At 39.4% G+C, this 21,159-nt stretch overlaps 1 protein-coding gene across 1 annotated transcript in view; it reads right to left on the bottom strand.

Moving 5' to 3' along the window:
* The window catches only part of LOC134533495 (protein CEPU-1-like), a 299,931-nt gene that overhangs the window by 69,775 nt on the left and 208,997 nt on the right, over nt 1-21,159 (bottom strand). Inside the window, exon 3 of the mRNA XM_063371018.1 lies at nt 8,246-8,453. Coding sequence (XP_063227088.1) covers nt 8,246-8,453 — 208 coding nt within the window. The remainder of the gene's footprint in view (nt 1-8,245; nt 8,454-21,159) is intronic.

The raw sequence follows: 21,159 nt of genomic DNA, 5'->3' as shown, positions 1-21,159 counted from the left end.
TAAATTTATTTATTTATTTTGTATTTTGGGAGAAACAAGAGAACGAGACAGGTTAGGTTAGTATTTATTCGAGCAGTCCGGCGAATGAAAAAAAAAACAACCGAAACGAGGTCAGAGGGCAGCGGGTGACGCGAGGCAGGTCGGCGCAGGAAAATAAAACAATGTCGCAGTTTCCTCGCGCGCTCCGCTGAGCGCGCCAGTCTTATGTTATACTCGTGTGTGTGGGTGGGTGGGGGTAGGGGGTGTAGAGAGGAGGAGAGAGGGGGAACTGAGGGAAGAGGCGACGCGGAAGACAAACAAACGCCGTGACAAATCGCGGTCCTTTCTAATGGAATTGGCTCGCGCCAGAATTGTCCATTCCGCGGATTATTTACTGCACTTTGGGAACTCGCGGAGTTGTTGGCGCATGCGCCCTGAGTTGTGAGCGTGAGTGTGTGAGAGTGAGAGACAGAGAGAGGAGGGAAGAAAGGTGGGAGTTGGACAAACAAGCAGAATTACAAATCCACCCCTTCTAACCCCCGCTCACACGCGCACATTCAACACCGAGAGGGAAATAATTAATTGGCGCTTCCCCCGCGTGCGAGTGGAGGATATAAAGTGGCCGAGGGGAAGGGGTGGTTGCAAAAGACCCGGTGGAAAGGAGGGGGAGGGGAAGGGGGGGAAGGGAGACGATCGGGTCCAGCGGAAGCTGTAAAAATACTCCCGGGGAACATCTTAACGACTTGGCGATAACGCGAATTGTTTGAACTGGCGGAGGGGTATGGCGGGAAATAGTTCCCGGCCAATAGAATGGGGCCGGGCCCTTTGGAGAGGTCGGATGTTTGAGTTTTATCAGATATGTAAATGGCTCCATTTCCTTTTCATTCCAAAGAGGAGACTCCCAAAAACCTCCCCCCTCCTCCCCCCAAAAACCCCTTTTACCACTTCGGGGTCCCTTTTAGGAGTTCATCCGGAAACGGGACGCGGTTTTTTTCCCCCCTTCCCCGTCTCTCTCTCGCTCACGAGAGAAGGGTCTCTTTTCGACGCCCGCCGTCCCGGCGTCTCGCGGCGTCCAGGCGCCGGCTCGCATTGTCGGCGGGAACAATGGCGGCGATAGGCTCCATTGTAGCGGCGCCCCGGTAGAGGCCGCCTGTAAACTCAGTCCCGGCGCCGTTCAGGAACCACTATTGTCCGCTCGGCGAACCAGACCTGGACGGCGGACCGCGCGGCGTTCATTACCCGCGGCGCCCGGCTGCGGGCAAGACATACAACCGAGCAACATTTTGACGCGATAACGTCTTGTAAATCGACGAAAGCCGGCCGCATGCACGAAAAATTGTCACGTTCCGCCTGAGCCGAGCGTGCAAGACACCGGCCAAACCGCCGTGCGAGGAAAATCTTCTATAATATCAAACAGGTTAAGGCGGACTTTTTAAACTAATTGTTCGTGATTATATTTAAAAAAAATAATTATTTAAATTATTTTTTTGCAAAAAAACTGTAAATAATATTTGAAAATTAAAAAAAGTATGCAATTTTTTCATCAATGTTTTCGCATAACGTTATCACGTAAAATTATATTCCGTGAACCGACTTTACAGACAACCCACTATTTTTTTTAAAGTTGCAATTTAAGTGATGGCATTAATTTATTGCACTTTCATTTCAGATGCTGTGTGAGGGGACAAATCATTCAAAGGAAATGTGTTTTAGTGAACTAACTTTCTAACATAACAATTTATTGGGCTTTAAATGTTCCCCCTGGGGTTTGCTTGTTTAATAGTGTATATTAGAGAATGTCTTCCACAACTATTCATCGCCACATCTATATCTCTCCACAACTACAAAAAGCACACACACACACACACATATATATATATATATCCATTTGGCTATGTGGAATTATACCTGCACATTGCATAAATATTATGTACATAAACAAAAAATATCCCCGAATAATGTTTTGTAAATTGGTTTATAATAATGACACGAAAATGTTTGATTTAAAAATAAAAACCAAGCTCATTTTGCAATCGCAAAGGAAAAAATTTGTGATAATTTAAAACAATGTTTTAACACAACAATGTATTGATCCCGATTAAGTTTAACAACATACATTTGCGAAAGAATATATATTAAGTTTAAAACTTGAACTTTGATATCTTGACCAAAAAAAATATAACAGTCGTATTTAGAGTCTTGCAGGTTGTAGGCCGTAAATACACCCGATGTCACAGGATTCATCACACAAAAGAGAAAAAAATTAAATGCGCGTTTTACAACTAGAAACTAATTACAAGTCAGTGAAAGATTCTCCGTTGTAATAACTGTAATCTCATATAAGTGCATTCGCGCTTATCGAAACACTTTTAAAATTAACGTTCCGTTACTCAACTCAAACTCGGGGCGTGCGGTGCGCTGTTCTCGAAGAAAGCTGCGAGCCAGTCGGCGAGACATGTTGAACGACTTAGCGGTCTTGCTTCAGTGCAATTGATTGGCTCGACTGGCAGTTTAAAGTTTTCTTTGTGAGCGCTATTTTATGGAGTAAAACTAACGAATTTTATATTTGTAAGACTTAAATAATTTCCGTAAGGCCATGCGCATAGATACAGACCTAAAGACACAATCACAATTAATTTTGCTTAGAGGAAGCAAAATTTTCACAGGTAATAGTAATCAATGATTGCACAAGAATAAATTGAAAGCGTTTAATAGGTTACAAATGTGATTAGCACGCATTCATTTGTTCAGAAATATTTCCAAAGCGCTGAAAAATTGGTGATCCTACTCGTTCGGTAGAAGATTTATTATTAATGTTTTTAATAAAAAAAAGTATGTTTCAATACAGTTTGGTTGGACTAAGTTGTTTTTAAGTGGAATTTTTCCCTCGAACTCACCGTTTTCTGTTCTGAACTAAGTTGTCCCTTGATTGCGCTACAATTATGTCGGTGTTTATCATAGACTCGAATTCAACAAGGCATTTACAATCGGTCAGGGTGATTTCACACCCGGACAAGCATAGCCACGCCTGTCTTCGAACGAATCTGCAAATATTTTGTTCTGAAGTTAAAAATATATATTTTTAAGTATTGAAGTTCACTGAATTATATATTTTTTAACTTTTGTAGCGAATGTTTGTGTGTGTACGCAGTTGCGCTCGCTTGTGTCTTCCTAAAACAGTTATCAAAGATTTTATTACTTAAAGCTGCATTTTATTATTAGAAGAACTAATAAATGTTACTTAATTTTCTAAAAAAATATTAGTAATATCTTACGATAAACGTGATTTACGTGTGTGAATGATTAAAATCACCGTTTGATAGCGGGCAGGGAAAGCGCTCGCCTATTGTTTGAAATGCGAGGATAAATCATTTAACTATCCTTTGCTAATCGAAACATTCTACCAAGCCAGGCGGTCAACGGTTGATATAAAAAAAATGAGAGAGATTACATTTCGCATAAGCATATCAGTGACATTCAGTCATAAACAAGGTATATTTTATCCATTACCTACCCGAGTTAGGCATGTAAATAATGATCAAATTGACGCAAAGCTTCGTATACGGGAATTATTCCTGAAAATGGCAGGTATCGTATTGAACGCAGAGTAATTTCGCGTCTATGTTAAGCCATAAATGCTCCAAACAACGCAAAGAAAAAAATATTATTTATTTATAATTCATTTTTTATCTAGTGTTTCAGTGCTGCTGCTGGCTAAGTTGGTGAACGAAATTTTCACTAAACGATGTAGCTTGGCGTCGCGAGTTCGACTCTAGTTCGTACACGCATTAAAGATCTTCAATTGGAAATAGCTAATTATTTGCTGATGTGGTAATTAGTTGGGAGAAATTGTCCACGTTCAGGAGACACTTAAATATGTATAAACTCATTAAACCCTGCATAGTTTAGATTAGTTTGCCGCGCAATTGGTAGACGTAAAATCCATGCGTATTATTAAGTTTGAACACAGAGGTTGCTTGGCTAGTGGGTTCCTACTACTAGTAGGAGACTGCTGCCCTGAAGATGAAGAATGCAGTGTTGTTCGCAACGTCAGCGAAATATTCGCCTTAGATTAACAACGTTTATAACTTTAAATGTTTTTTTAGCAGTGAACGCGTAACGTAATAATTTATACAAGACACTCTATTTTTTTTTCTTTGGAAATGGGTCTTAGCATGTAATAGAGGGGGAATTTACATCCATCTTAAATTTTTTTGCGGTAACATCAAATAAATACGAAATGGAACATAGGTAAATTTCGCCGAAAATTAAACTGTAGAAGGTAAATTACTCCCGTCACACGTCCGTGTTCAGGGAAGTTAACAAAAATGTTTTCCCGGTGCACTCGTGGATAGTGGCAGTTATAACCCGCCTCCCGGCCAGTCGATGGCGAGACATTCGGACGACGCTGCAACGAGCAGGTATTTTTCCCGCCCCGGTCCCGCTTTGCCAATTACGACAGAATTAGCGGCATGGGGATGATTGGGGGGGGGGGGGAGGAGAGTGTTGTAAGAGGATTGCTTTGCTGCGTCGTTTGCAGGGTGCTAACACGGGATTAAGACTTGTAACCGACCCTTCCCCCCCCCCTCCCTCTAAGACCCCACAATCACCGCGCGCGTCGTTAACACACATGTGACCCCGCTGCGGCACGTGACTCAGCGCGCTTCCGTGATTGGCCAGAATCCTGGACCCTCCCTGGATCCACATTACAAAAATAAACACTGCAGGCTACCTTGCTTTGTACCTTCTCACAATTTCGAACAAATGGAAGGGTGGCCAAAGTAGTACATAATACCAAATAAAAAGATTAGTGCAAAGACCAGTTACCTTTATTGGCGTTTTCCTCAAAGTCTCAATATCTCTCTAATAAACAAAATGAAAGTAGTTCATGAAATCGTTAACATTTACTTTCAAACAAAAATACTATATAAACTCACCAAAAGCAAATACAGGTGGGTGTTGTCCAAAAAAATAGATATCTCACAGACAGCGCACTCCACGAATTTGTGTTAAATTATGTGCTTTTTCAGCGTGGATTATTAAGTTAAATTCTTCTGCCAGATCTACACGATGAAGGCACCAAGACAAAATGGGCTAAAAATTTATTCTGCCCCTAAAGTGTTCGTACAGAGCCAAGTATTGGAAATTTTATTTGGGGTAAACATTCAACTTGAACTACTAATAGTTTTGTTTTATTATTATTTTCAAACAGTTAACAGTTAATTTATTTTTGGTAAAAATACTATACTTGTATATTCATAACTGTTATTTCGTGATTTTATTTCTATTTTAGTTAGTAGTATGTTTTCATGTTATTTTTGTTTCAAATTGTACCATTTAAAATTCAAATGACAGTTAAATTTATTCCGTAAAAAAAATAAAAAACCGTATCAAGAATAATGTAACTTGACTGTGGAATGAATTTATGCATCGATTTAAAATTCGCTACACTTGTTCACCAAGCGTGCGTCCGTTGAAAAAGTACCCAGCTGAATTTGATTTATAACAGCTGAAGTACCCGTCTTGTACATAGCTGACCGTTGCGTTATTTAAAAAAATAAAAAGATGGTGGTCACTATGAAAGTATTTGTTGCTTACATTCTATAATTATATGTATAATATTAATTTGTTAGTACTTCTTGAAGTTATAAAACATGTATGCATAAAAGGGGCTTAGGGCTGTAATTGGTTTATTTCCGAAATAATTTTTAAAATAGCTACATTTATTGTATAAGACGTGTACGGCCCTGCCTTGGCCCACTGTTTACGTGTTAATTATAAACACACTGATTGCCCATAAGGTACTCGAACAACACGCAAGCTGATCATTGCAGCACTTAGGCCTCGCCGAAGGAACTAAGGTCTGGTAACAACACTGACGTTGCGTTCGAGTGCTGGGACCATGTGCCTTCTGCAACATCTGAGCCCAGAAGGGCGGTGGGCGCTAGGAAGTAAAAACGGTGTAAATATAACTACCCGAACGCATGATGATATTATAGGTAGGATAGTTATTTTTTTTATTGAAACCCTTTGGTTACTGTAATTACAACCTGTACATTAATTTTATGTGAAATGAAGTAAACTACAAGACTTGAAATTTGTTTTGATTTAGTGTAAATGATTTATATCAAATACAAATTTACTTGACTGTGTTACAGTATAGAGAAAGCACAGAGAATTATGTGGAAGGAATACTTATGTCGAAAAAAAAAACAGCTTAGAAGAACACAGTGGTTTTACAACGACGAAATATTTACAACAAAAACAAAAATAAGGACAAACAACAACTGATCAGTCTGCTTGTGTCTTGATGTCGGGAACAGATCTCAGTTCCCGAAACGTCGCAACTGTTTTGTCTTGGGAAGCCCTACTGTGTTCGCCAGCGCTGTCGTATATTAATTTCATCGTTGATTTAAATTTGCGTCGCTGTATTGTCGGTGTGTTATTCACATTATCTGTTAAGTTTCATCGTTGGGTTACTCTGTCTATTGCTGTGTTATCCAAGGTTGTTGTTTGTCTTTGTTTACTGTTTTTGTTTCAGCTGTCTGGTAGTTGTCAGTCCACTCGGTCTGTGCTGTGATATTGTTCTAATTCCTTCGACGGAACTCTCTGTGCTGACTAAAAGGTTACTGTTTGACATCAGCTGACTTTGGTTTGTTTACTGTGTGTTCGTGTATTCATCTTTCTTCTTCCGTTTTTTTCGGGTTTTCTTAAGGACAAAGAGTGCAAACTAACAATGGCATATGTCTGAAACAATGATTTGAATCAAATATCCTCCATCGCAAGAATCATCCAAGGAACTACTATTCAGGATATTATGTATTTGCATAATTATTTTTCTGGAAGCGAACTTGAGTAACCAATACCTTGTCAATGTGTTACAGAAAGTGGCACGGCAAATCTTTCGACCGAAAGTCTTTTCTCAAACGACTGTCGGTTCTACTAACTGATATCTTTACAGGACTGTTTTCTTTTTTGTTTGTCTCAGTGCAATGTGTATGCTCCTTCGTGCCAGACACACGGACAAACAGCTGGGAGCTGAAGGACTAGAAGGTGTGCGTTTGAGGCCGTGCAGGAGTGGTGGAAGAGGGGTAAGAGAGAGAGAGGAAGGGGAAAAGAGGGAGCCGTGCAGGAGTGGCGGAAGAGGGGGAAGAGAGAGAGAGGAGGGTGGTAAAGAGGGAGCCGTGCAGGAGTGGTGGAAGAGGGGGAAAAGAGAGAGAGGAGGGTGGTAAAGAAAGAGCCGTGCAGGAATGGTGGAAGAGGGGGATGAGAGAGAGAGGAGGGGGGATGGGGAAGTCGTGCAGAAGTGGTGGAAGAGGGAGAAGAGAGATAGGAAGGGGGAAAGAGTTTTTTTTTTTTCCTAACCTAAGTTAAAACTAACTGTGTAAGGGAGGGGTCTAGGTAGGGAAGACTCTAAGTGCGTCTCAGGGCAAGCCCTATACGCTCTAAACATGCGGGTTTTTAACCATGCAGAAAGGTCACGTGCATCATGTGCTAGGAGGGGATTGGCCAGCCATGGCAGACGTTTTCGCCATGACTAACTCCCCTCACTCTTAATTCTAGACTAAAACTAGATAAGTTGGGCCCAGGTAAAACCTCCATAGACAGAGGGAAAACCCTGGGCACATACATGCGGGATGCAAAGGTCATGCATTATTACAAGCAGGTGGATTACAGGAATAGAAGGATGGTCCTGGAGGAAGAGTGGGGCGTGGTAGAAGTTCTACTATGCAAGGGGTGGGGCACTTGGACTTTTAGTCCGCATTGGTTTGGTCAGGTCTGGTCTTTTTGGGGGCGGCTTATGCCGTTTCCCGTCGTGCTGCCAGTTAGCACTCATTGTGGCTGTGTAATATGATCGTGTAAGTGGGGCGGTCGCGAACTGTGGCGTCGGACTAGACTCCAGAGTGGTGACATAGCTTCAGGTCGACCTGTCGCCAGTAAAAGGCTGTCGGTCAGTTAGAGAAATTGCCACCATCTGTCATTGAAAAGTCCTAGCTGCAGTACTACGCTGTGTGAAGCCGTGCAGGACTGGTGGAAGAGGGGGAAGAGAGAGGAGGGGGTAAAGGGGGAGCCGTGCAGGAGTTGTGGAAGAGGGGTATGAGAGAGAGAGGAAGAGGGAAAGAGGGAGCCGTGCAGGAGTGGTGGAAGAGGGGGATGGGGAAGCTGTGCAGGAGTGGTGGAAGAGGGGGAAGAGAGAAAAGAGGGGGAAGGGGGGAGTCGTGCAGGAGTGGAGGAAGAGGGGGAAGAGGGAGGGAGATAGACTCACCCACGACGTGCAGGTAGCCGAACTGCGTCTTGGCGGTGACGGTGTTGATCTGGCACATGTAGCGGCCCTTGTCCTCCTCCTGCACGTTGCTGATGTGCAGGAACCACGTGCGGTGCTTGTCGTGCGACACGCTGATGCGCGGGTTGCGCGTGATCACGTGGTTGTGCACCGTCAAGATGGCCGACTGCTCGAAGTGCATCCACGCCACCTGCGTCACACGCCCGGCCCCTCGCTATTGGCCAGCTCTCTCTCTCTCTCCACTCACACTTGCTACAAGTCAACAACCCATACTGCCGCCATATTGGCTGCCATCTTGAAAACTATAATATTCACCCTTAAATAAAAAAAATCCAAAATAAAACAAACACTGAGAGAAATAAAATAAAAAAAAATTTCACTTCCAAGCTTCCACCAAGAAGACATAATATGAGAAACAAGCATGGTCTATGGTGACATTGTACTAATAAATTAATCTCTTCGTGACATTTAGATTTTTCTATTGAAATACCCGGGTTTTAGTTTAGAATGATGTACGAGCCCCGGGAATGATTAATCACAGGAGAAAACGATTCAAATTAAAGATGCAGTTTTTAATTTTTTTTATTTTTAAAATTAAAGATATATTTTCATCTACTGTCAAATAGAATTTTTTTTAACTAAACATAATACCATTTAATAGTATTTAATGTAAAAAAAGATTCGTGTACTGTGTGGGCGAGTGGTAGAGCGGTCACACCACTTGCTACCACAAGGCGCTCAGGGCTCGATTCTCGGCGGACTCTCCCGGGAGATAGTGGGTTTCCACACGGTCCTTCCTTTCCCCTCACCCGCCCTCTTCCTCTGCTGCTACATTCACAAGACTTCAACCTCTTTCTTCTCTAAGACTTCGCTCCTGCCCCTCTAAAGAAAAACACATTTGAATCACTACTTCAAGTACAGAAGAGGAGAAAGTATTGACCTCCCCCCTCCCTATACAACCACCCATACGGTGTGGTGCAGAGCTTCAGAAAAGATCACGTGATTTGAAAACTGCTCAATACCTGCAACAACTTCATACCCCACGACCTCTTTGATTCATGAACTCAAGTCTACTGCGAGAAAAACCTTTATTTGGTGGTGTACAATATCCCGTTTGCGTCAACGCGTTAACGATTCAGTAAAACTTGTGCGAGCCACCGACATGGAATTAGTGTAGCTCTTGACAAGTTTCGGTTCGGTACCGGCATAATTCAACATGAAAAAGTCGTGGACTTTGCAACTGTGGCGCATTTCCGAGTTGTGCGTGGAAATTACGGTTGGTTTTTGTCTCGCGAACAAGTCACAGAAATTCACTGGTCTTAGTCGTACAGTAAAATTTACGTGCGTTTGGTTTTCAGTCCTTCTGCGTGTTATAAGCACTATGCAAACATTAGGGAGTTCTGTCTGCTGTAAATAAATTGCATACTTGAGTATTAAGAATAACAAAGTTTGATCTGAACTTTGTCAAGGATATTTGTTTGTTGATTTTCCAGGCCTTAACTTCATGGAGATAGACTTAAACTGTGGCGAGGTTGCAGAAATTACCAAGGCCAGCCAGTAATACAGACATAATTTAGAGATAAGAGAGAATAATCTCTGCTAATGCGCAGAAAGCTAAATGGAGGGGGTGTCGGACAAGTCTGAGATATAGCAGACATGAAATAAAAAGATAAAACGATAGAGCCATTGACGAAAAGAAAGGAGCAAATAATTACATGAATGGTTAATTAAGAGATAAGATAGTAATTATATACTTAGAAACGAAAATCTAAAGAACAGAATGTAATCTTAAATTTTAATCTTTGTAACGTTTGGGTACTTATTTTTATAAAGTGAAATAACTAACTGAAATGGAAATACAACCTGCTTGTTTCTGTTTTTTGCTGGAATAATTTATTCACTTCCTTAAGGATCGGGGTTTTCTAAAATTACTTCCCTTCAGTAAATTATGACTACTTAATTTCAGAAAGTGAAAATGAAGAGTATAAGTGATTTTCTCGGTTTTTCCGTGAGCAAAATTATGTTGATAAAAAAGAAGGACGGAGAAAGAAGAAGTGCCGGACAGGAAAAAAGGGAGATAGACAAGCAGTAAGAGGAAATAAGCTATTTGAATGAAAAGAGTGGGAAATTTTAACAGACCGTTTATACAATAATAATATTTTGATAATACTTCATTACCGTGGAATCAATAAATATCAAAGTAAATACATCATGCAATTGCTTGGGGAACTTATCTACGAAGTAATTTCATTTCGTTAAAATAATATCAGTGAGGATTTTTTTTACAAAGATCTGTGGGTAACATGTAGCCGTTTTATTAATTGCAATGTTTTAATTTCCTTCAGTGTTAAAATATTATTTATTAATTCCAGTAATGAGAGCAGTGCTTGGTAGAGCGCTGACAGAAACAGAGATAAAACATAGCACTTGACAGCATCTTGAGTCTTCAGTTTTTCTCAGCACGAAACAAGCTTCCAATGACACGGTGTCATGTTTCCCACGCCTAGATATCCTGTCTTTGAATATACAGCCTCCCACGACTTCACAACATTAGGAGATGCATCGCCAAACGTCCTTCCCTCATCTTAAACTTACTGAGAGCTTTACACTCTTGATCAGACAGAATTACGTTAATAGGAATGTTTTGTAGGTTTCAAGGTCACTGGTTTAGGCGCGAAACGCTGGGCGGGGTCTCACATGAAGCTTATTAATAGTTGTCTGCAAACTTAACAAAATTAAATGCTGTGTGCGCTGTCATGTTTAAAATGGTTCTGTTTAGTAAACTATTTACAGTCTAATCAGCAAAGGGTTTTATTTTAAAATAATTTTTTTTTCGCTAAGTGAAAATGATGCGCGAATTTGGGAGTTTTCATTATCAAAATAATTACAAAGTATTACCATTTTTAAACAATGTATTGATGATTTAAAGTATCTGAAAGTATCACGATATCTTTTAAAGTGTTACGAGGATGCTAGAGACGAGGCCGGCCAGCCAGCCCGGAGCAACAACCTACGGGATAACCTCACCAATCCAGGAACCCAGGTAACACCCGTCTGTCCCTCATCTCCACCCTCTTACGACTACACGCACCTTGCATTAGCGGCCGCTTTCCGACAGCCTCACCATCCTCTCTATCCCAGTGCCTTCGCGTGGAGTCCTGGAGCCTCTATGGCCCTCTCGAGGGTTCGGCAGGTTACCAGAGCCCCGTAGCGTGAAGGGGCGTAATTAGTACGCCATTGTTCTCACATATTTCAGTGTTAAGACAGGAGCTTTGATGACGCGACACTTACCAAATATATCTCGGTATCAGGTTCGAAAACTAAGAGGTCAATTTAATAAAATAATTTTAAAAAATCTAAAAAAAAATCATTATTTCAATCATGAATTTTGGAGTTCTCGGTTCTAATCCCGGTAAGGGCCAAAGGTTGAAGGGTCCTTCCTCATTGATGTACTCAATCAGACCTTCCTACGGACGAACCCAGATGTGTATGTGTGGGGACCGACCTGTGAAGAGCATGTGGAGAAGGTAAGTGACTCCTTGGTGAGCGATAGTGGGTGACGAGAGATGGGTTTCGTGTGCGAAGGTCAGAGCATCGAGTACGGTGTCACGACGCGGCGGACGAAAGAGTATTGCAAAGCTCTGTGCTGGACGGAGGCGAGCGATAAGCGACGAACAGTATGGAGATCCACTGTCGAGCCGAGCTGCAGTGGGGAGAGTAAACAGTGGACTTATGAAAATGTGATTAATTTTCGAATAGTCATTTAGATTTTTTTTTAATTTAGGAACAATTGTACATAGTATAGCAAATTAAATATAAAAAAATTATTTGGTCTATCTTTTTCGGACCTGTATTTCCCACTAGTAACATTAGTATTAGGTTAATTTTGAGAGGAATTTATTTTTCAATCAGAGATATGAAGCCTGGCTGACGTGGTTGGACTGCCTCATTAGATTATGTGTAACTGATCTCATAAGTTCTGAACTTGCTCGGATCGGGGTTATTTCTCATTCAAACAAAATAGGTTTTCCAAAATACTTCAGTACGACATCCTTTCCATACTTGCTTGTGGTTGGCTGGTTTAACCTCAACACACCATAGCTGAACATATGGCCAAACGTAGGACGTGCAGCAGTAGAAAAAAAATGTGAACCGAAATGCACAATAATTGAGTGGGATGCAATTAAAGATTCGCCATATTAGTCACCACAACATTAGGATTGCTGTCGTTTCCAGATGTAAGCTTCAGATTCCCTGGCACTTTCTTATCAGTTCACCGTTGCTTTCGGTGTTATTCTCAGCATAACACTCGTGACTTCGAGTAAACAGCGCAACTTGGTGGAAGTCCGGTAACCGTTACGCCTGCCTCGCAACGCACCGGATCAATTGCGGAAACTGCCGAAGTGGGGCAGTGGACTGTGACCCCAAGAAGCACCGAGCACTCTCGCTTGTTTTCCTTGCTCGGCCGGTCGCCGACTAACTGGATTGTTTTCGACTCGAGTTGTGCCCCAGGTCGGAGGATCATTGGGCAGTAGAAGGGGGGGGGAGGGGGGTGGCCTGCTAAGGTAAACAGAACCGTAAGTCGTGGACACGTCAGCGCACACTGACGCCAGGACGCAATCTCCCGCTCTGACTTCGGCGCCTTTCGCTTCAGCGAGACAGAAACCTCTTGGACTAAAAAAAAATAAATAAAAAAAAAAAACCTTTTCGGCACAGCCTACAGGCGTAGGTAGATTTCAAAGTAACCTATTTCTTCTGGAATTTTTTTTTGAAACTTCTATACATTCCTGGAACCTTTTTTTGGAAAACTTAATGAACATAAAATCTTTTCTGTTCGCCAATATTAATAAAATGAAGATTAAACATTTTCTCATATTTCAATGCAGCAAAAATATTTTGAATGTTTTTTTTTTTTTTTTTTTAACCAAATGCACCCAGCATTGGATGTCCTAAAAATATAATATGCATTTATTTTTGACCTTCAAATATTCTTTTACATCCCTTGCACCAGAACGTGTTCATATAATTTTTTTTGTTAAAGTTATAAATAAATTCAAACGATTTTAATCCTAAGTTTTTTTTAATGTTTAATTCACGGTTTTTACGGCAATAGTTCGTTTCATAAAAAATTGCTTCAAACAAAGGTTTTAGATATAGTTTAGGAGTTTTACAATAAATTATTACGGAGAGTATATCTATTAATTCTTTTCTCTTTCTACCCGTGTTATTTCCGCCCCTTACAGTAGTGTTTTGTTACATAAAACTCACTTTAAACAAATTTTTTCAACACTTATTAAAAAGTTAACCAAATAGAAAAAACTTTAATTCGATAGAGTGCCTACATGGTAGGGAAGTTTCATTTATTTTCTTATTCCAACTCCAGGTCTTTTTAACCTCTTGCAGTAATATTTCGTATTATCAAAAAGTGTTTTAGATACAAATTATAAGATTAACAAACAATTTTCTCGAATTCGATGTTGAGTATACTAAGGGAGTTATGATTTTTTTTTGTCCGGCAACACTTGTTTTTTCAACCCCATGCAGTTATTGTTGGAGATACAAAAGATTTTTGCATTACTCCTATAAGTTATAATACGTTAAAACGGATCTCATATTTTCCATATTATAGGAGTTACAGCATTTTTCTGTTTTTCAATAAACCTTTCTCTTTTATACCTCTTTGGTCAGATATTGCCCATTCTCGAGCTCCACATAGATTTTCCATGATTATGTTTTATGTATCAGTTTGGAAGTGATTTGTGAAAAATTACAGCAGGTATCGTGTTCCCAAAAATTATATATATATATATATATATATATATATATATATATATATACAAACACACACAAACGTTTGTGTTGACGATGGTTTTGGGGTATACCATAACACGAAAAACTATAAAATCATTTTCCGGAAGTCGCACCATGGTAATGGCTACAATAGGTAGCATATCTTTGAAATCTACCTAAAAGAAACTCAGGAATCAGAAAGGCCAAACAGAGAATTTCTTGCTTTAGGAAGCTGCTCAAGAAATTCAGTGTAGTTCATTAAATAAAATTTCCACTGACAAACAACATTTTAAATAATAGGTAAATTAATTCAAGATGTATTTTCGGACATACATTCGCCATTACTCATTAAACTGTATGTCATGACAAACCTCAATCTGTTTGTGCCTTAAGAAGGGAATATGTCTCTTTCCCGAAACGCCGCAACTGTTTCTTTTAGGAATCATACACTGTGCTAGTCTGCGCTATCATCGTTGTGGTTTTCAAAATATCTGTTTTTTCGCTCAACTGTTGCTTGCGGTGTTCGTCTGTGCTGTCATAACTGTTTATTCACATCACTGGGTTCACCTGTGCGTCTATGTATAGCCGTTGTTTTTTTTTTTCAATTTTTATCTGTTAAGTTTCATCGTTGAGTTATTCTGTTTGCCGTTTTGCACCGTAAATATTCTTTGTAGATGGAACAGAAATATTCATGTAAACTTACATATTTGTTAATTTGTATATTTACATGAAAATAACTGTATCACTACAAAATAGTGTTACCATTTATGCTTCGTGTTGCCTCAGAACCTCCAATATTTTGTTATTTGCAAACAGTTGTTTGACTAGCTTTCCAGTATCAGCTGCGCATATTAAGCACGGTATATAAAAAAGCCAAAAGTGAAATAACAAGGTTAACGTTTCTGTGGCTTTAAAACCAAATAAATAAAATGTTATACAATAACTTCATGCTTGTAAGTACACATATATTTTAACTAAACACACTCTTTTAATATCTAAAATTTATTTCAAAATAACTTTACCATCGACAAGCTCATTACATATTTATTTACTAATCTATAGTTCTAATTAATTATTGTAGAGCGGGACTAGAAGTTTGTTTGCTGAAAATCAACTTAAACATTGCCAGACTAGTTAAACAAATTATATTTCGCTGTTATGAAATTACATAATTAATGCTGTACGAACAACATAAGAACACATAAATTTGTTCGTTACAGAGGTTAGATGGTACTGCACGTGTTGATGACACACGAAACTACAGTAAACTCGTGGAGTCACATCATATCAGTGTTAAGAAGACTGCAAGTATCCGCTCTACCACTCTGGTTCTGGGGGTAGAGCGCCTGCCTTGTGACTTGTAGGACCCGGGTTCGCGCCCCGGCTCCTCCAAGGCGGATTGCCCAGATAAAATGGTGGCATTTTCTCTGGTAGGAATACAATCCCTTGTAACAAGTCAGGCTACCAAAGAAACGGTGGGTGGAACAGAAAAAAACCTTCCAGGTGGCTTCCAAATGGGGAGCCCGTTTCTTTTCTTGGGCTCCCCATGCGGCGGCCATTCCGGGGGTTTCTCCGGGGGAACGGAGTTTTGCAAAAATAGATATATTTTTTTAGTTTTGTAGCGATTTAGTTTTTAGTAACTGTAGCATCTTCATTCCACCATGTTATAAATAAAGCTCAAACAACATTACAATATTTTTATTTTTTTGCCTTTGTAAATAAAATATTTTAATTAATTGTGTATCAGTGTGTGTTCAACCATATATCGTATATATTTTCCTGAAATATTAATGACGGTAAAATTTTAGTCAGTAACCTTTGTTTTGTAGTATTTTAGAAGTTTTTGACGAAAAAAAATATTTATAGGCACATGTATTTTATTCCTAAAAATATTATTTCTGTAAAACTACATAGTTTTCAATCAGGAATATCGTCTTTAACACACGATTTTTTTTATAAATATGTGTATAAAGTATTCTATTTATTTCAACATGAACAAAGCCTTTGATTCTTTCCAAAATAATCTTATGATTAAATTTTATCAATTTAAGGCCTCGTCAAGCAATGCGTTGTATATATGTTTTAATTATCTTACAAATATACATTTTTCAGTCAAATTTGCAAATGCAATTTCATGGTATTAGGTGTTCCGCAAAGTAGTAGTTTATCTCAACTAATATTTAATAAATGATATTCCAACTGTAATCAGAATTTATCAAGAAAAGATGCTGATGAAAAAAATATATAATTGGGAAATATGTTTGTAAAACTATTCAGCAAGATATTTCAGCTGTCCGGACTGATTTTCAAGTTAACAAACGTCTCTGAATTACGATAGTATTTACTGTATAACCTTTAGTCAAAAAACTAATTTAATTAATCAGAATTATCACATAGTAAGTAATGCAGTGTCCTATATTAAGGTCTTCGAGTTATATTTCACCAACATGTAGATAATACTATTGGCAACACATGAAGATCTTTAGGTCTTATTAATTTTAAAACTTTATCTGCATCAAATGATTTTAATTATAAAAGAATCTAAAGTATGCAGAACAAGTTCTAAAATTAATATTACAAAATTTCAGGCATTCAAATTATTTTGAATATTTTGCATTCCTATATAATCTATTTCCATTTTCTATTTATTAGACGTTCGATCAGTGATGCATTTTTTATTGTGTATATAAATTGTATTACCATTTTTGTTGGTTCAGACATAATGACTCGGTTTGTATTAAGAATTCCAACTTGCAATTACAGAATTAGTGACACTTTGAAAACCATTGGTAACTATAAAATGTGTAAAAAATTATAACTCCTTTTGAATAATCTACAAATATTCATTGGTAAAACTTTTGTAATTACATATTTATTTTGTATACATAATTTTAGTTTTGATTTAAGATTTTTGTGAAAACCAAAGTAACCAATTTGTTAACATTAACTTTATCAATTTGTGTGTCGTGTTGTTTCGTGTATTGTCGCATTGGTGTGTATCTTGTGTTAAAGTTTTTTTGTTGTTATAGGTTTATAGGTGCTGTAAGGCACACAAAACTGAATTTCAATTTGATCTGATAGTTTTAATGAAGCAGGATAATATACTACTCATAGTATATTTTTATTTTATAATGTAATATAATAAAAACATTCGATGTACAAGACTATGGGCGCGGTTACACGGGACCCTGAACTACTTCAGGTGAACATGTTTAAGTAAACACGTTTACAAACGCGAAAGTGTGCGGTTACACGGTAGTTGCTGAAAAGTGTGTTTAGCTCTAAAACCGATTGTCTACTGTCAACGAATGACTGTGTTGTTGATCTCTATTTTTTAATTGCATCCAGAAAACGCGGGATTTTCTCACTTGTTTATACAGCATTATCAGCAGAAATGAAATGTGTTTACATATTGCTCAATATTTTTTTACAAATCGGGAATTCAAACATGCACAGTAAAATTTGTAAACTTATTTTTTATTATTTTTTGAGCGAGAGTACCTATCTCAGTTTTAAGAAAATTAAGGTCAGGATAAATTAAAAAATATGTATAATTATCTGTTGGTTTTTTTGTTGCATTCGGTAAAATATTACTCGAACTTGTGCCAGAAACACTTTCCATCTAGAATTTCTGCAAAAGACTGTTTATGTTCTAACCAGCCAATCAGAGGCTAATGTAGAAGATATGTCGATCTGAACTACTTTGCCAACCTGTTTAAGTTAAATGAGAAATGCCGTACGCGATATGGAAGTGAAATGTTTATGCAACTATCACCGTCAGAAGCGCTATCTGTAATCTTTAAAGTTAACCTGAAAAACAGCTAGAGGGTTGACAGCGCTACCTACCGAGTATTCTATACACTACTTCGAGGGCAATGCTGCTGAACTCATTCCATGGAGGGTGTAAGAAAATATGGCAGAATTCCGTTTCGTCCTTTGAACGTATGGCACTTTTCCGTTATGGTACGGTTTTGCGCCTTTTTCGAAGACGCCAAGTATGGTAGTCGTCCGATATGGAGTCTACCGTCGCCCCGTAATATTTTCTTTAAAAAATAAGTCTGATTAATTAAACTAAACACATCAGGAAAAAAAAATCCGTCTGCACGACGTTGTAGTAAACAAGGCGAAGTACACACACAAAAAAAAATTCAGCCACTGGACGCGCACGAGTTTCGGAGCTCGGTTGCCGGATTATCGGCGCGGGAGGTACACGTGCTCTTATTTGCCTGCCACAGGGGGGGGGGGGGGGAGCGCGATGAAAGATTAAACGGTCGTGGGGGTTGGCGGGTTCTGTGAACGGACCTGCCCGGTGCTTAACCATTCATAGCGCTCATCCAGAAGCCCGGGAGTTTCCCTCGGACACGGGTGAGGCAGTGAAGGGGGGGGGGGAAGCTGGCTAGAAGCGCCTTCGACGGCACCACGTCGGAGGGAGCAGGAAAAACGCGACCTAGGCACTTGCAAAGGACCTAACGACTTCCCTACTTCCCTACCTCCCGGACACCCGGGGCACAAGACTCTGCAGGCGCGCGTGACTAAATGGACGCCTATTCGACGACGGTGGCAATACAAACAACACGTAATTGATATAAAAGTATAAGTTTTACTTCAAAACGACTGACTGTGTGTGGCCCATATAAAAACAATGAGGACAGATAAAAGACTTCATCGTCGGGAACTGTTAACTCTGCCCATCGTGAAATGCTCCTAGGCCTGAAAAAAAAAGTTGAGCAGACGGCTCTTTTTTTTAAAAGAGCGTTACGTAATTTCTCTGTCGAAAGGTTTGTGTTCATGCTGTCTGTTTGTTGTTCTGTCAGTTTTGGACAGGTCTCGCGACGAGCCGGCTAGTAGCTGCGGTACCCTGCGGCCAGGCGCGGAGATCCCCGGGTATAGCACCCTCCGCCCCCTCCTCGACCACTGCGGGCCGCGACGGTAACAATATGTTAACGTTTCATGCAAATCTCGACCCGGCACGACGGTCCCTGGGGGGATGGGATGGTGAGGGGGTGGGGGGAGGGAGGGAGTGCGGGAGGCAAACACCGCATGGTTATTCACCTGGCAGCCACATTCATCATGCCCCGGGCGCGGGCCAATCCCGGTGATGGATCTGCCGTATCTGCCGCGGCAGCAATATCCCCGCGCCTGTAAGGGGGGTGGAGGGGGCTATGCCTACTGGGCCCGCGAGTGGCGCTGGGGCCCCCATCGCGAGGTCCGGGTTATTAATCCTCGCCGGAGCGTGTGGTCTCCCCCGCGGCCGACATCACGTGGGGCGATCTGTCTGCTGCGGGCAGCAGCGCTCCAGGGGCGGCCACCGATACCTCCCGCGTGCGATCAACACGAGGCAGTGTGTTCAAACACTACGTTACGCTATTTCAGCTTAATTATTTTTTTTTTACGTGACAACGTCTAATAAATCGATGAACGCCGGCTGCACGCACGAAAAAGTGTTCCGTTACGCACATTGCTCCGTTACGCTGTGTCTCGTTACGCTCATTGCACGCTTGCGCCGCATCTATCTCTCTTCCCCTCGACTGTTTATAAGGTGAAATGAAAAGTCATTGCTTATTACAACAATAATTTCGGCAATAAAGGTTAATTATTCTTGCATTTTCAAAATCTGATTACCAGTATAATTTCAAGTATTTATTCTTTTATTATTAAAATAAAAATTATTTAATTTTATTCATAAAGTATGCAATTATTTCATCAATGTTTTGTTATGACGTTGTCACGTTAAACTATCGTCCGTAAACCGACTTTACAGACAACCAATTTTTTTTCCCCCCTTGTGTAAACATATTTGCTGTCGGTAAACTGTAATTGCGTGAAAATGTAAAGTAAGTCGAAGTAAAATTTGTCACAAATGTAGCAATATAAACCAGTACTTATATAGTGACTTTATTAAAATTTTTGGGACATACGAAACAGTGTGATAGTGCAACTACCCGAGAATATATAAAATTAAATAGACTTGGTAAAATATAATCAGAAACCTGGCATTACAATCGTTATAATACATATTCTTCTTTTACATTCCCAACAGGATTACTAGCACGGAGGTAGACGGGCGCTTCGTAACCACAAGGGGCCTTGTACAAATCTCGTCATTGTAATATATTTTTTTAAACTTTGTATTCAAACATTATAAATTAACAATATACGTAATAATAAAGTTGAATCAACATTATAAGGTTAATGTTTGTTTGTAGGAAGTATTTACAGAGAGTTTTCAGTCGTTTAAGCAAACAAATATAAAAACATGTACCTACTGAGTGTTATAATATGTGTTTTAAAATGTGTCAGGTTAATATTTTAGTTATTTCATTGAAGTATAATTTATAAAGAGTGCGGAAACTTTATGGTATTAACTGTTTAGTAAATTTTAACAAAATTGGTAGTATTTTTATAAAATTCCTTGTCGAAAATAAGGTCGGGGTTTTATCGGAGCCATTTGATATAGTTCAGAATTCCAGAGTGATTCGTCCTGCTAACTGCTATCTGCGTTTATGTTGGCAAGCAACGTTTACGATACAGGCAGCGAATTTTAGTGCCGGGTGCAGAAAGTATGTGTGTGATTTTCTTCCAAAGATTTTGGAATGTTTAAAAAAAATCTATTTTGTTTATGAGTTTATTCGTCAAGCTCGGAATTATTGTAAAGAATTCTTCTTTAGATTACGTGTCCGAGTTTCGTATTGTAAGTTTATTTGCAACATGAACTACATGAGAACACATGAGTTATCGAGGTAAGATTTTTACATATTACTCACTAGTATTAAAAGACTCGCTTACATTCGTTTTAACAAAATATAATAAAAATCCTTTAAACCTTGGAGTTGGTACGAGGAAGAACATTTTCACTTGCGTACACACTTGATCGTTTATCGAATCGATTCACGGCGGATATTTCATTTATTTTTGTTTTTACTTCTGCAAAATCGCCAACGCTTGAAAAATTGGATTTATTTTTATTCTGGACTGTCCATTCGAGCAGCCACTTGATTCTCTTCTCGCGTATAGTAAAAACAAAATGTATTTCCCCGGCCTGAAAATTTTTTTGAGTATTTAATTTTGGGAAAAAAAAAGTCACTAGGCAAAACAGGTAGATTCAC

The sequence above is a fragment of the Bacillus rossius genome, chromosome 6, assembly GCF_032445375.1.
Source record: "Bacillus rossius redtenbacheri isolate Brsri chromosome 6, Brsri_v3, whole genome shotgun sequence".
Classification (NCBI taxonomy): Eukaryota; Metazoa; Arthropoda; class Insecta; order Phasmatodea; family Bacillidae; genus Bacillus; species Bacillus rossius.
The sequence above is the reverse complement of the archived record's forward strand: the minus strand, read 5'-3'. Positions and strand labels throughout refer to the sequence as shown.